Below are 16,084 nucleotides of genomic sequence, written 5' to 3' on the forward strand. Positions count from 1 at the left end.
CGGTCGCGTTCAAATTGACAGAGCGCGGGCGGGTTGGCGGGCGGCTCTCGCAGCCAAATTGAAGCGGGAACGGGTCGGAGCTGCGCGGCTGCCTCGCTGCGTCGAAGCCTCGGAGCCACGCGACCAGGCAGCCAATAGCAGGTCGGCGTCGGAGGGAGATTCCCAATCAACAGCGGGGAGACAACAGATGACGTAATTCAGGCTCGGTTGGGTTTCGGCGGGTTGGTGGGTAGGGTAGGGTGGGGGGAGGGGACGCTGCCGCATGACACCCGTTACATTCGTCCATGTGAGCGCACAAATGTATGCATGAGTTGCCGCTGCCAGAGAGAGTCGGCGGCTGAGAATATGCAACGCGGTGAAGGGGGAGCGGTGTGATTAACATGCAGGCTGTATAGATGTTTTGTCTCATCGCGTTACATTGGTGTGTGTTGTAGAGCGCGTGCAGACAAAAGCTCCCCCCCCCTTCCCCTCTCCGTCGTGCATCCAGCACGAGCGCAGCGCTGGGAGCCTGCACCGAAAAACACGAGACGCTGTCAGACCAGAGAGATGAGTAGCGCAGGGGAAAAAAAAAAAAGAGGAATGCACATGTGTGGGTGAGGCAGAATGCAGTGGAAGTATCATCCATCTATCCATACCAACGTGTGGGAGCCTAATAAACAGTCATTAGATATTACATGCCTTACTACTCTCCCTTTTATCTGTTTTTATTTTCTGCTCGCCTCTGCAGCAGCAAGGCAGTCAGAGGAAAAAAAAGTGCAGGCAACACCTAAAATAATGCGTGAATTCAAAAATAAGGCTGAATAACATATGTACAGCAGATGCTTTAAATTAAAAGATGAGATGAGGAAAAACTGATTTATAGTAATGAGGAGTTGAAGCGGTGTTATTAATTTCCAGCTGGGTCATTTTTGAATTTGTGTGAGTCACTGAGGCTCCAGTGGAGTTTTGTCTAGACGGTGTGTGTGTGTGTGTGTGTGTGTGTGTGTGTGTGTGTGTGTGCGTGTGTGTGTGTGTATGTGATGGAGAGTTCAGGGCGCTCTGGGTGAAGAGGTGACCCATCTGTCAGGTTGGCGAGAGGCTATTGGCTCCTCACCCGAATCCTGGCCGGCGGCGACTGAGTGAAACACAGAATCACAGTTTTGGTCGTTTTTTTGGGCTGAGTGCGTTGGGTGCCTGCTCTGCTCTGCGTGAGCGATGAGCACGAGAGGTCGAGGAGGCGATGGCGTGAAAGAGGAGGCGAAAATAGGTAAGGAGATGAATGTGACACCGGCATTAAAGTTTAAAACTCATTTTTGCCCTCTTCATTTCTCACCAAGTCAGACTTTTCTTCAGAATCCTCACCTTGGGTTTAATCGTGCTTTATTTAGGCTATTTTGTCCTTTGTGTGTGGCATTGAGATCAATGATGGAAGAATCCTGCACGCCGTCGTGCGCTCAGATATTAACGCGCTTGCTGTTACACATGTCACACACCCTCTTTTTCCAAATTCGAGCATTTAGCGAGCGCGCTTGCCTTTGAAAAACAGCCAGTCCCCTGCAGTTTCACTCCAACGAGCCACATCATTAGCTAGTGTGTGTGTGTGTGTGTGTGTGTGTGTGTGTGTGTGTGTGTGCGAGCGGCTGTAGCGTGCCCTCTGTTGTGGGTGTGTCTGTTTGCGTTTCATGTTTGCGAGGCAGTTTCCCGGCCGCTTTTCACAAACCAATTAACACAATGGGAGCACTTCATGTCAAGCTAGAGGAGGAAAAAAAAGCTGCTTTTTAATCCGCCTCCACTCCAGCCATAAAGGCCGTGGCTTTGATTTTGAAAGCCTCGCCGTCCTCATTGTCCGGCTGCGGCGTCGGCCCTTTTGTGAGTCTCCCAATAGCGTCCGCGTCGCAGCAAAGGAACGGCAGCGCGGCGCTCCGGCGCTCCGGCGCTCCGGCGCTCCGGCGCTCCGGCGCTCCGGCGCTCCTGATGTTTATCGGCATAATTGGTGTCATCTTAGTTTGGACGTGGCAGCTGAGCACACACGGGACAGCGCGCGGCATTGATCGGCCGTGTCATGTGACAGCGATTGCCGATATCTCTCGCGGAGGAGATCACATCCATCATGTTAGTATTCTGGCCTGATTGGATCAGCAAAATTGCCGCCGAGCTCTAATCAGCTGGCCAGGAGCGTCTTCGCCGCCGCACGATACTGCGAGGAAGTCCATCATAATTGATCCCTGTCGTCCCCCCCCCCCCGCGACAGGACCGGCCTCGTTAATGGAATATGCTTACCCGTGGCGGAGCTCGATGGGGGGGGTGGTGGCGGTGGAAGGGCGGTCATTGTGTGCATTGTGAGCAGCGCATGTGTGTTTACGGTTTTATGTTCATGGAAATTACTCATAGAAGGAGGGAACGCAGCTTAATCTCTCACCCGGATCGCTTCCCTGAGTGTGTTGTCTCCGTTATTGGATCATAAAAGAACTCAGGCGGCGCGACTATGATTAAATTGGAGGGTTCGCCCCTGCTCTTAAAACAACATGGTTCTATATGTCCACGCCAGAGTGCAAATTAATTCCTTGAAAACGTGCAGGCCATTAGCCCATTACATTGACTATTTTCATAATGTTCCGTAAGTAAACAGGGTTGTTACTGTGTTACATAAAATTGACAAATGGAAAGACTCTTTAACCGCGTTGTTGTAAGCTTCTAGGGCTTTTTTCCCCCTTGCTGTTCCTTAAAAATATAATGAGATGTGTTACATTGCGGCAGATGATTCAGAAATCCTGACACGATAAACGCAGAAACATATTTAACTTTTACAAATCGACATCTTTCCAACACTGTTATTGCTTCTAGTATTATTAAACGCTACTTTCACAACATCATTGCACACTGAGAATAAAATCTTGTCTGTAGAGTGACAGTTATGAAGACTTAATTAAATAAAAAAAAAAAAGGAGTGCACTGGACAGAAATGAATCTCTTAACATGTTCAAAAACAGAGCTGTAGGTGTTTGTTACCCATTGAAGTGCACTGCTACCGCGCCATAGATGTAAATCTAGATCACATGTGATAACAGCAAGAACGTTTTCATTCACACAGTCACAAGAAAGTTGTACACAATAGCCTGACACTTTTACGTGTGTTCTTTATTTCTTTAGTCAGTTCCAGCCGTTTGGTCATGGCGATGCCGTCACATCCCTCCACCGGCACATTAGGGACCCGCAAACTAGCCGCGTGAAATTAGCTCTCTCCACCGCTGGCAATATTAAGATGGATGAATGCACATCAAATTAGACACGGGCCGAACTAAGAGCTTAAATTAAGATTAACTCCCCTACTGGACCACACAGAGCAGCAGCCGCCCTGCCTGCAGCCTCTCTGCATAAAGCAGCGCTCTCCACAGCAGGCTGCCTGGCTGTTGTGTAACCGAGCTCGCTTGCTATGCATCCTTCAGCGGAGGGGTGAGCCGTACTTCTATAATTCAAGAAAAGAAAAAAAAACAAGGAAGTGCAACGTTGTCATTAAAAATCCATCCAACTGAAGCAGCGCAGGCGTTCGGCACGATCCGATTGTAGTTGTGCGCACAAACTGCGGTGCGTTTCATTTGGAAAGTGATTTCCTGCCGCTCCATCTGGCATCGGAGTCGTGATTAAAGTGATGTGAGATTGTTGTTTTTTTTTTTTTTTTTGTCTTTCCATCCATACTGGGGAACAATAGATAAGCCATTTACTGATGAACATGCTACTGGAGCCTTTTCAAATGAACCAGGTTGATTGTCTGTTCTGTTGAAACAGAAGTGGGGATCCCCCGCCATGGACCCCCTCCCACCCCGCTCCGCCCCCACTCTGCTTCGGCCCAACTTTCTCCGCCTGCGAAGCCACTCCCTGCTCCATCTTGGCTTTAGACGTCCCTTGTATCTGCATGCATCTGTTTATCAATACAGCATTATTCTTCCCCAGACTGAGTGCGAGCGGCCAGAGCCACATAAGCTCATTATTAAAGATAGAACAGGATTCCTGGCTTCAGAGGCGAGCAGCCTGTTGTGGAGGATTCAGTTGCTGTTTAGGCATAAATGAGGTGGACGCTGCCAAGTCCTTCAAAGACGCTGGCTATTTATCACAGTCAGATGGCAAAAAAGCCAAAAAGACAGTCAGCTTGCTGAGCTTTCAAAAAATCATAATAATGAAATAAGCAAGCAAAGTGAAATATTTGATGTCTAATCATTATTCTAATAAATTGTATACAGTTTAATTAATATCATGCATTTTTCACCTTTATTTACCAAAAATATTTCTTACGATTTATTAGCTTCATAAAAGCACACCTGACATAATAAACAAATAAAGAAATTCACAGTAGATACTTTTCAACTTTGGTCGCATGCCCGGCACCCTCTCGCAAGAACACGCTCGGCTTTGCAGCAACACTTCACACCCCAACATCAACACCTCGTGCCTGGATAGAAAAAGCTGCCTTCCCAGTGCCCGTATGTTCGTAATGACAGAGGTGCCAAAAAGATAAAAGAAGATAAGACGACAAAGAAGGTGAGAAGGAAAACAAGAAGACAGAGCTGTAAGTATGGAAGTAAAAGTATCTATTAAAAAAAGAGGGGACAGGGCAGGTGAGCAAAGATGTATGGTCTTGTAGCAGGCCAGCAGGGGGTGCTGTGTCAGTGGTAGGGGTAGTATTATCCCTGTCACAAGTCCTTGTTATTTTTTAAAAAGTATGATTGTAAGGTGGACAACCAACATAATGTTACATGCCATGTGTTTTCAATGCATTACTGCTTTAAAAACCTGCGTCCTTGTGCTCTTTATGTGCACTGGTTATATTTTAGTATATAAGGTGTTTAAATTAAAAAAAAAAAGTTGCATCAATTCTATCAAATACTATTAATTTCTCAGTTGCATTATGAGATAATCCAACCAGCCATCAGTCCAGCGGCGCCACATTAACCTTCTGTTTGAACAAAGCTTGTGAGGATACATCACCATCACCCAGGATTAAACACAGAACCAGTGGAAAAACTGGAGGAGTGTGCAACAATCTCCAGAAGCTAGTCAGGTTTAATCTTACGTGGATGCACATAGATGTACTGTAGATGCTTATCACTGCACTAAGGCTCAGATCAAAGGGAGGAACTAAGTGCAGACATGGCTTCTAACACATATTGATTCCTGTGGCATCGGCCCAGAACCTCAGCTGCTGAAAGGAAACTGTGTGTGTGTGTGTGTGTGTGTGTGTGTGTGTGTGTGTGTGTTGGTGCGAAGGCGACTATCCTTGACCTCAGTTGAGCTTTACATCACGTTGCACTGATAGACCAGATGAAAGATTTGAACGAAAATTGTATGTGACCTCTAGTAACCTTTAAACTTTGGAGGTTCGTGTTTTGTTCTGTTTTTTTCCCCCTTATATGTTTTTTTTTTATAGAAATGTGCATAGATGTGCATAGAATGCGGCCTCGGTATGATATATTGAGTGAGATTTTTTGTTTAGCTCAATAACTGGATTTCTTTTGCCGTGTTAATGAATGTGAATTGACCTCAACGTAGGAAGAATAATCAGCAGACTGACCCCAGAGATCTCATCAAAGTCCGTTTGTACTAACTGCTGCAATACTTCCCCTCTATTTCCGACTCTAATCTAGTGGTGACAGTGACCTATAGATACATTTATTAGATACACAAAAATAAATGTTTTCTGCGCAGGGCATCTGTCATCAATTCCTTCCACGTATTTCCTACTCTAAGTATTTAATTTGCTGGAACGAGAGATTAACGTCTTGCTGCACTGTGACTCGGTGAGCCTCCGGCTGGTTTTCGAAGCACCTCCCGTTGGCTTTGTTATTTATTCCAATCGAAAAATTTTGCACCCCATGTCAAGTTGCAGCTTAAGCAGGAGAGCAGCGCTGAGCCAACAGGAAGCGTCCCATCGCGGTGACACGTCACGGGCTTCCTCGGACTGCTGCACCTTTTCCCATCACCGGTTCCTGTGGTTTGTGAAGGGGATGGTGGTGGTGGTGGTGGTGGTGGTTATGATGAGGCTCTAATGGGCTGTAATGCTGCTTGTGATACAGAATGGCCGTACACCAGGATGGTGTTCAGCAACTTTGACAAGTGAACATTTGGCAGCCTGTCGTGTCCTGCTTTTGTGTGACAGCGTTTTTTAATTTCTTTTCTTTTTTTTTTAATTCACCCTTCTTGCCGAATTGTTTGCAGACGCTTTTAGTAACAGAACGGACCACACACTCGCGAGCCGTTGATTTCACACGTCTGCTCCACTACACGTAGCGCCGTTGGTCTCTAAAAATATAAGGGTTTTGTTTCGACGCCTGGTTCTGTGGAGCGGTGACAAGTTTGATGTGATCTCCTCGTCGGCTCACATCGCTAATGATCTCGTCCTGACCAAAATAGAGATGATACTCACACGCTGGAGATGTGGTTGGATCTTCTGTGTATTTTCATTCGTGAGCGAAAACGTATCAGTTTCCCGTCTCTGGGGTCAATCTCCTCGGCTCAGTACGCAAATAAACACATGCCCGTAAAGACCAAATGGCATTTTTATTTTAATTTAACATGTAGTGAGCAGCACTGCACTATACAGTTAACCAGAAGAAACAAAGAGGAAGGAAACAGTCCAGCCTGCGACGACCCAGTTTGCTGTGATGTTGGAGGCAATTGTTGTATTTACTCAAGAGCTCTTTGACGTTTTTCAGACTTGGTTGACGGTGGCGGCGAACACGCTGTGAGAAACAGCTGGAGATGAGACAAAGGAAGAGCGCTAGGCTAGCCGTCGTTTGGTCCCGGCTAGCCACTCCACACAGTTCGCCTCCAGACTCATTTTTGAATTATTTATTTCCAAGCTGCAGCGCACAGCAAAACAGCACGCAGTAATCTAAATGCTGCTGTGGGCCGGCGTCAAAAGCTCGCAAACAAGTTTAAGGAGCTCGTTAGCAGCTGGATTCGCGAGATCAATCCAAAACATTTAAGAACGACGGGTTGAAACTGCAGCGCAAAAACCCTGGCGGCTGCAGGGAAGCGAACCCACACAATCAACTGCATCGGGCAGAATGAGAATATGCTCTTCATCTCGCGCGTATGTTTTATGAATGCTCCCCTGTATCTGTCATATCATGCCATGGAAGTATTACATTATTCACCACGGTAAATGGAAAGAATGGTTTCAGAGGATTCTCCAGGGACCGAAAAAGTTGAAATCAGGGGCTGGAGATGGATCTCCCCTCCTCTCCTGCTTGCACTGCGACGGAATTTGCGCTCCGAAGCAATTAACTCGTACTTTAGGTTGTGTCTGCTCCATGGCAGGACGTTAAAGTCTCCTGGTACCTTGCGAGCTGCTGTCTGACAACCACTTTACACCGTATCTGCTTGTCTCCCTCCCCCTCCTCTCTCCCCACAGGAACACTTTACGCCAGAGTGCAAATTCAAGGAGTCGGTGTTCGAGAACTATTATGTGACATACTCCTCCATGATATATCGGCAGCAGCAGTCGGGCAGGGGCTGGTACCTCGGTCTGAACAAAGAGGGAGAAATCATGAAGGGGAACCATGTCAAGAAGAACAAGCCAGCAGCCCACTTCCTTCCCAAACCTCTAAAAGGTAACTCGGCCCAGATCCTCCTCCACGCTCACTTTTTTTTTTCTTTCTTTTCCACATTGAGGCACAGACTGCGATAAAATCAGAGATAAAAGAGAAAATGTTCCGCGGGATTTCGCGCGAAAGCATCTAATAGCTGAGCGACTGGTGAGCCATCCTGGCGATGGGAGAGATGAAAGCCACAGACTGTACTGGCACACGTCTCTCATATTTGGAATATATGTGTAAATGCAGTATCATTATTGCACACTGCACTGAGTTTGACATGAAGCTTTTTTTTGTTACTACAAATTTTTTAAGCAGATCACAAACATAGTCATTTCAAATTGGTGGACGCACACTGTCTACTATTTGTGGCTTTTTGAGGTAATGAACAGTCAGATGTTTTTTTGTGGTATCAGCCTGAGGACTATTAGATATTGGAATAATGGCACGTGCTGCAAAACATAACAAAACAAAACTCGTTCCTCTGGCTGCTTTCTCATATTTTACCCAGCGGCCCTGCCGGCTATATGAAGTGGGTGTTAAAGTCATGCTTGTTCCCTTTAGAGAGAAACAGAAATGGTCAGATACAGCCCACCCAATCTGCTGCTGGAAAGGTGTGGGTAGATATCAGTTTTTGACATCACGGATTAAGTTGCTTTACATAGATATTTTTTTTTAATCTATTTCGGAAAGTCCACGTCTCACACACAATTTTTTCCCTATGATTTCCACCTTTCTGAAACTCTCTCGGTACACTTTCTGTCCACGTGAAAAAGTACAAAACGAGGTGCCTTTGAACGTCTCGGTCCAATCTGAGCTTCTCCCCTCCTCACGCACTAACATGGACCTTTGGAGGCTGCTGCCGCTGGTGGCTGGCACTCTGCTGCAGACACAGTTTATGAGGAGAAGGCTGGACCGCTTCCTGTGTCCGCAGGCAGCAGGAACAATACATCTCGACGCTTTGAACAAACGGCCGCTTCACCCAAGATTTTATTTGCTAACAGAAGACTTAAGTCATGTGCATGATCGCGGACAGCGGAGGGAGTGTGGAGGACAGTTGCAGAAGCGGTTCTGCTCCCCCTGCTAAAAGGGCCACAGTCCTTTCATCTCCGGCAGTAAAGTCGCAGATTTAATGGCGACAGGAGCAGCTAGGAAAGTTTCCGTGATAAAAGCCGTGTTTTTCTTCTTCTCTCAGTGGGAGAAATGAAAGAGCAGCAACAGTCCGAATCTGCCGATTCTTGTTGGATGAGTAGTGAAAGACTTTGTCTCTGTCACATGTGGCACATTACAGTTTTACGACTCACACAGTCCGGGGCTGCAGAGGTCGACTGCCAAGTTCATAAAGGAAAATTAAATAATAATCCCACTGGTATCATTTGCTTTATAGAATATCAAAATTTTATAAAAAAAAAAAAAAGAACCTGGACAATCATTGGATGTTTTTAACAAAAACGATTATTCGCAAGCTGTTATACAATAATATTTATTGGAACTTTTACACTCATCATTAAATTCAACCAGAGTGCTAAGTGTTTATAGTCGACGTAAGCTAGGAATAGATGCCAAACATTTACTTTTATTATCTTTTTTTGAATTATGAAATGAGGTAGTTTTTCTGGGATGCAGCATAGGTGTTTCTGCTTTACATTAAAGCGTTTGATGTAAACTTTACATTCTTCTTTTTTATTTACTTGTTTAATTTTCTTTTTACACCTCACGCCACCTCCATAGCATGACACGGAGAATGATTGTCTTGCGTTACGCTTGAAAGCAAAATACTCTGAGACTTAAAAGCAGAATGGTGAAGGTGGTTATCAGCGGTGGGGGACAGCACTTCCAACACATTTCCAAAACCAATTTGCACAGCTGCCTTTTTTCATTTAATCTCCCGCAACAGAGGTTGTGTTTTCAAGTGGAGAAAATCCAATAGGGGAAAAATAAATTCAATTAATATATTTGATGTTAAATGGTGGGAATTCCTTGCACCACAAGCAACATGCAATGTATTCCAAATACAGTTCTGCACATTTACATTCCCAGATGTAGCAAGTGGTTTGGAAAGCGTTGCACCAAAAAAAGGAGGCAGGGAGAGAAAAAAAAAAAGACAATTTGTTCCAGTAACTGGTGGGATTCAGAGGCAGCAGCGGTGTTACAGGGCACCAATTAAGAAGCTGTCTGTGCTCTGGCGATGGCCTGCCTCGCAGCCATTACTCACTACTCTCCGGTTCCAGTCCGTGCGTCTCACAGCCCACAGCGTCTCAGCCTGTCTCGCTCTGGATGAAGCAAGTTCACATGGCGCCATTTCAAGCCCAAAGTGGAAAATCCTCTTATGGTTTTCATCTTAAAGCCTTGGTGCAAGACACAAAAGAAGGAAACCCTTTGCTTTTGTTTTTTGTCTTATTTAATTTGAGGAAATGTGTAGACGGTTAAAATACAGTGTATATGCTGCCGCAATAAAGGGGGATAAGTGTGCAGGGAAATTGAAAAATGTTACTGTAGGTGTTTGCTATCTGATTCTGTATTATATCTGTACCGTCTTATTTTGTTGTTGTTTTTTTTTTAAATGTACACTTTCCTATATAGACTCAGCATGTACACACACAAAAGTAGCCTGAAATGGTGCAGCATGCATGACACGTCAGTGGGCGCAATTGATATTTTTAACTATATAATCTTTTCAGGTATTGGTGTCCTCTTCCTCGGCTGTGTGAGGCGACTTGACTTCAGATGTATCTCATTGTGGAGACACATCTGAAGGAGCCCAGACGTCACTGTTTCCATGACGACCAGTTTTTTTTCCTAGTTTACACTGTCATGCATTCGTAAAAAGGACTCCACTTCAAAAAGTTGTTTTCGAAGCATGAATTTTCATCCCCCTACTTCCACCCCCCAAAAAACAAAAAATCTACCTCGTTCAACAAGGCAGTATGCATTTGGGCCAAGAAACCCAAATTCAAATCACGTGATCTGGAACAAAATCTGCAGTGAAGTAAATAAGTAAAAATAACAGCAATTAAACAATATAAAATCTGTAAAGTAATACAATAGTAATAATGATAAATACAATGATAAGTATGTGAATGTTTGCATTTTATAATTAACGCTGCTTGGAAATGACCCTTTATATTGACACAGTAGCCTCGCTAACCAGACTGGAACCAATTATCAGCAGGGTTTTTTTGAACCCCTCTTCTTTCTTTCCATGGATCCCTCCCATTGATTGATGCATGTAAGGATGGTCTGTGGCTCGCTGCTGCTCACTGAAAGTGCTGGGCTAAGTGAAGCGTCAGAGGGACGGGGGGGTTTGCTGTTTCAGCCACAAGCTCCCCGAGGAACGAGCATCAAACGGCCTCCTTGGCAGGAGGACGTCGTCAACATCCTGAAACCAAAGAATGCGGACCTCAGATTTCTGCCACTTCTTTCAAAGAAAGGAGCTGCAGCTGCAGATGCAGATCGGCCCGCTGATGCATAGGCAGCAACATTACGGCAGAACTTAAAAAAAAAAAAAAAAAAAACGCCCTGAATTTATAATGACTCGCTGACGGTTGCAACAAAAGCCCGGTCTTTGATTCAGCAGTTTGCGGGGGAAGATCTCACGTTCTACCTCCTCAGCTCTGACTCTCCTGTTCTCCATGTCTCCGCAGTGGCGATGTACAGAGAGCCGTCCCTCCACGACCTGACGGAGTTCTCCCGTTCCGGCAGTGGCACGCCCACCAAGAGCAGGAGTGCCTCGGCGGTGCTCAACGGAGGCAAAACCGTGAGCCAGAACGAGTCGACGTAGCCCGGCGGTTTGAACTAAGGCCTGGGGCCGAACCTCCAATAACCTTACCTCCAGCAGAGCGTGAATCCAAGCTGACTCCTATCACCAATAAGCGCTTCAGGACTAGCTACAAGAAAAATGATGAAAAAAAAGAACACTCACTCACTTACTCACTCACAGACACACACAAACAATCAAACATCATCAATAACAAACACTTAAGTATCATCCTCGTCCATCATCATACAAATAGCATTAAAGAGGAGACAGAAAGAACACATTAACCATTCTGGACAAATGATAAAAAAAAATAAAAAAATAAAAAAAAACATTTTCTTTTGTGCTTGAGACTTATCTACTCACACTATTTTTTGACTATTACGATCACACACCAAGTAAGCATTTTTAACCTTGATTTTTTTTTTTCTCTTAATTCTTTTTTTCTTTTTTTTTTTGCTAAAAGGCAGCGATTGTTTTCCCTCTTGGGTCATGTTGACACTAAGCAGTCACGCATCTGTCAGACAGGGACAGGAAGTGAGGCGCGGTAGGATATCTCGGCGGCCGGCGCGTCGGCGCTGGTCTGGCCCGAGTGCAGCGGTACAGTGTTTTTGCACGAGCCCTGACCTCTGTCCCGTCCACTCTTCTGTGAATACGAAGCCTATAAAGTCCCTGGTGTGGCAGCGCCCAGCGCCGCCGCTGTGGCCGCCAGCAGCCAGACGGTAGCTCTCCTGTGTCCTAGTGCACACGCTCAGAGACTTGAGCTCTCTATAGCATGGGGAAACAAAGCCTATGATCAGCTGACCTGAGATGTAAGGGACAGCGTGGCTCTCTCTGCAGCTTGTTTCTTGTTTCCTTTCAGAAATGCCACAGCTGCACCTTGTTTGTTTGTTTGTTTGCTTTCTTTCTTTCTATTTTAAATTGATTTCTAAATTAGCTGAGAAATGTCATATTTCATGGCTGGTTTCGTCCTTTCCCTCGCCGTTGTTCTTTTCTTCTCTTCTTTTCGGCATGTGTACTTCAGTTGCCGTTTCATCATCGAAAAGGGGTTCCAGCAAACCAAAGACAGAACAAGAGTGTCCCTTTAAGCCGCTGACATCCAAGCCAGCGTAAAGGCCAAGCTGGAAGTTATTTCTTTCTTTCTTTGACAATTTTTTTTTTCTTGATTAAGAAAGCATACATTTTGTGGTGAAAAACAAAAATGGGCTAAGAAAGTGATTTTAAAGACTTGGGAGCTGGCAGCGCGCTTGATGTTGTGTTCTCTGCCGTTACGCGCTTGACGACCGAGGTTTGGAACGACTCGTCCGTGTGTGTGTGTGTGTGTGTGTGTGTGTGTGTGTGTGTGTGTGTGTGTGTGTGTGTGTGTGTGTGTGTGTGTGTGTGTGTCCCGCGCCTTCTGTTGTCCCCCTGTGTCATGACGTCTCATGTTGCCTTTTGTCCTCGTGATCTTTTTCCTCTTCTCTGTGCTCGTGTCATTCTTTGGTACCTGTCCCTCCCCGACACCCCCACCCCACCCCCCCAACCCCTCATCCTTTTTCGTCAGATTATATTGACTGATACAGCTCACCATAGGAATATGGTGCAAGTCCCCTTCCTAGGATGCCTGTTATGTGTTTTAGTAACTTATTGTGGTGACATTTTCTATAATTAAAAAAAAAAGAAAGAAAAGAATACTGTGGACTTTTAGGTGGCTTAACATTTTATAGGACCTGTCATATTTGTAAAAGTTGAGGGAAAAAGGAGAAAAAAAACCATGATGAAGACCTTCCCTTTCTTGCACAGGACATGTACAAACACAGTTATGTACAGAATGGACCCTTTCCATGGCCTCGGTACTAATCCCTCCAGCTACATTACTCTGTTCTGGTACACGCTTCTGGGAGGCTTTCTGTTCTTGGTACTCTGGAGGTTGTTTTCTGGGTGAACCTGTCTGTTGCATGGGAGAAAGCAGGGAAGATTCTGGTCTAGAGATGCATGATGTAGGCTATGTGTATTAACCCATGTTGGATCATGTGTTCCAAACTTCCAGGCTAAATCTGATAAAACAACATTTACAGGCAGACGCTGTGGCTGCCTGCTAACTTCCAGTTGTTTATTATTTGTTGTATACACAAAAATGCACTGAATAAAATGTTTATATTAAGATTTACTTTTAAAATGTGTCGGACTTTGTTCTTTTGTCCAAAACACTGTCTCACTGGTGTAGTGTAAAATGGTACGGAAGGCTGGGTTTGCAGACGTCCGGTGCCCCTACAGAGAGAAGTTTGCACACCGGGTGCAACATTTTCAAAATATCATGTGGATTATTTTAGGTTTTCATCTGATAAAGAACCAGTATAAAATATTTGTCAAGCAGAGGCAAAACTTGAAAGATGAAATTAACAATCTGGTTCTAAACTGTAGTTAATGTAAAAGATTCAATCCTGTTCTTTCTCAAAATGTTTGATTTAGAGAAGCACAAGTGTATTAGACATCTCATGCTTGTGCCGTCCCCCCCACTCTTGCAGTGTGCGGTTCAGTGGCCATCAATTTGGTCTTTGGAGACTGTCTCATTACGTGCACTGCCAGCAGAGACAGGAAAACTAATAGGCGCCTGTACTGTGGGCCTCATACGAGCTGCTCTATTGTTCATGTCCCCCTCTTCCTTAATTTCCGATTGCCTTGTCTTTACACACCTCATTCATTAGTGTGGGACACTTCCATTCATTAATGTCCGCCGCCGGGCCTCCTTCTGAAATTACATTTGAGGGTCTGCAGCCCTTCTTCTTTCTTCTTCACAGTCTCTTCATGTCTGTAGCCATTTAGCTCCCGTTCTTCCTCCTTTTACTTCCGGTCATCAAGGCAGTGCTAAAGGTTCAGACCAGATACAAATAACCAATCAAATTTTCCAAGTAAAGTTTCAAATTACCAAAGGCAAAAATGATTTAAATCAAAACTCGGGTGGGAGAAATGGCTATGTCATAAAAAGCAAAGAAAGAAATTATGCAAAAACAATTGTTGATCTCTAAGTCTGATGTTTGAGACACACGAGACGAGACAATGAACAACATTTTGATCAAAACTCTCTACACAAGTCATGATATGAATTTAAAAGAGATTTAAAAAAAAAAAAAAAAAAAACGTGTTTACAAAAAAAGCGCTTCACAGGGTGGAAAATATTCCTAAAGACAGAAAATTGATCCACTTGTTCACAGTGTGATGGTTTGAAAACAATCAACCAGACTCATTTTCTGTGTGATAAATAGTCAGGAGTCAAAATCAACCATTGAATTATTAAACATGGGGCAAAGGAGAAAAGATCTTAAATCATTATATTGGGGGGAAAAAACCAAAATAGCTTCAGTGAAATATGATAGAAACATTTTTCTGGAAATTGAGTAAAAAGGGAGCATTTCACAGACAAAGATTAAAAACTTATAATTTTACAGTGTGGGTAAAAGTGTTCCAACTCATCATTAGTTTTAAAAAAACTTCCCACATGGTGTTGAGTTTTTTTTTTTTTTTTAAAAAAGCCGCAAATGAAGAGAATATACATTAAATGTAACTTATAGATATATGGGTCTGAGGCGCAAGTGCTGTTTCGCAACACCTCAAACGTTCCTCAGCAACATCGCACCACAGCGTTCAAGGTCTCTCCATCTGCAGTGACACTGACGTGCAGTAAACTGTCACACAGCTGTTGGTGCCGCGCCGTGCTGCTGCTGCGTTGTGCACTGAGCACCGTGTACCTGTGAAAGCTCCAACTCATTACCCTCCATAACAGCTTCCAAATACTGAGCAGCTGCGTCTTTTACTCTCTCAGCACCGTCCTTCCCTCTGCTTCCCCGTCGCAACTCAGCCTGCAAAGTTACACAATCAAGAATGAGATTTCTTTAGTTTCCTCCGCCGAACATTAAGCAAGGTCTGCAAGTTGAACTTTTGGCATCGCGCAACACTTGTTATCATGGAAAACTGAATTATTCAGAGAGCTTCTTAAAAAGACAACACAGGAAGTGCTGAATCATTTATACAAATGGATTAAATCTCTGAAAAACAAGTTACAAATCCCCTTTTTATAATTATGCATTATGTAATGTACAGTGAAGTACAATGCGCAGCATGAGCAGATTAAATTAAATTAACTCCATTCCCGTTTCCCCTCACTCTGCTTTCATTTTCCGTTCTTCTGGGACGAGCGGATGTCACTGTGAAGGCTGTGTCCGCCCCACTTTTCGTTCTTCTCCTTCCTCCTTTTTGACAGTAATCTCTCAAGAGCTGTGTCATACATAAAACAATTTTCCACTTGCCAATCAGGAAGTCGGCGTTACATTTGCTCTTGAAATTATGAAAAATGTAAGAGTGACTCGCTGCCGCCACGGGCTGGGGGTTTGATGAAGCTTCCTGGGAACGACGCGTGCTGGTTGCAACGATTGGGAAGAAGACACAGACAATGGAATCCAATTGACCGCCGTGCACCAGCCTCCCACGAAGGGCATCTGCAGCTCTGATTCATTTACATCTCGTCGCCTGCTCTCCCTCTCTGGCTGCCTGCTGTGGGCATTAAAACCAAAAAAAATGGACTCACCCACAAACTGACACATGATTTATTAACAAAAACACAACATATTGCAACAACTAACGATATTAAAATATTCTTCCTTACTGCTATTTTTCACAGGTCCTGATCCTCATCTTGCGAACAGAAGCCAAACAAAAGCAGATTGTTCACGGCCAACATGTTGTGAAACGACGGCAGCCAGCATGGCTCCACACCTTGGAA

At 44.6% G+C, this 16,084-nt stretch overlaps 1 protein-coding gene across 4 annotated transcripts in view; it reads left to right on the forward strand.

Moving 5' to 3' along the window:
- The window catches only part of fgf13a (fibroblast growth factor 13a), an 82,339-nt gene extending 68,856 nt beyond the window's left edge, over positions 1-13,483 (forward strand). For all 4 annotated transcript variants that reach the window (XM_076046587.1, XM_076046586.1, XM_076046589.1 and 1 more), the window contains 2 exons: positions 7,388-7,586; positions 11,213-13,483. In XM_076046587.1, the coding sequence (XP_075902702.1) occupies positions 7,388-7,586; positions 11,213-11,349 (336 nt within the window). In that variant the 3' untranslated portion in view covers positions 11,350-13,483. The remainder of the gene's footprint in view (positions 1-7,387; positions 7,587-11,212) is intronic.
- The last annotated feature ends 2,601 nt before the right edge of the window (positions 13,484-16,084 follow it).

Source organism: Nelusetta ayraudi, unplaced genomic scaffold (assembly GCF_046127955.1).
Source record: "Nelusetta ayraudi isolate G7.1 ecotype Tasmania unplaced genomic scaffold, CSIRO-AGI_Nayr_v1 ptg000090l, whole genome shotgun sequence".
Taxonomy (NCBI): Eukaryota; Metazoa; Chordata; class Actinopteri; order Tetraodontiformes; family Monacanthidae; genus Nelusetta; species Nelusetta ayraudi.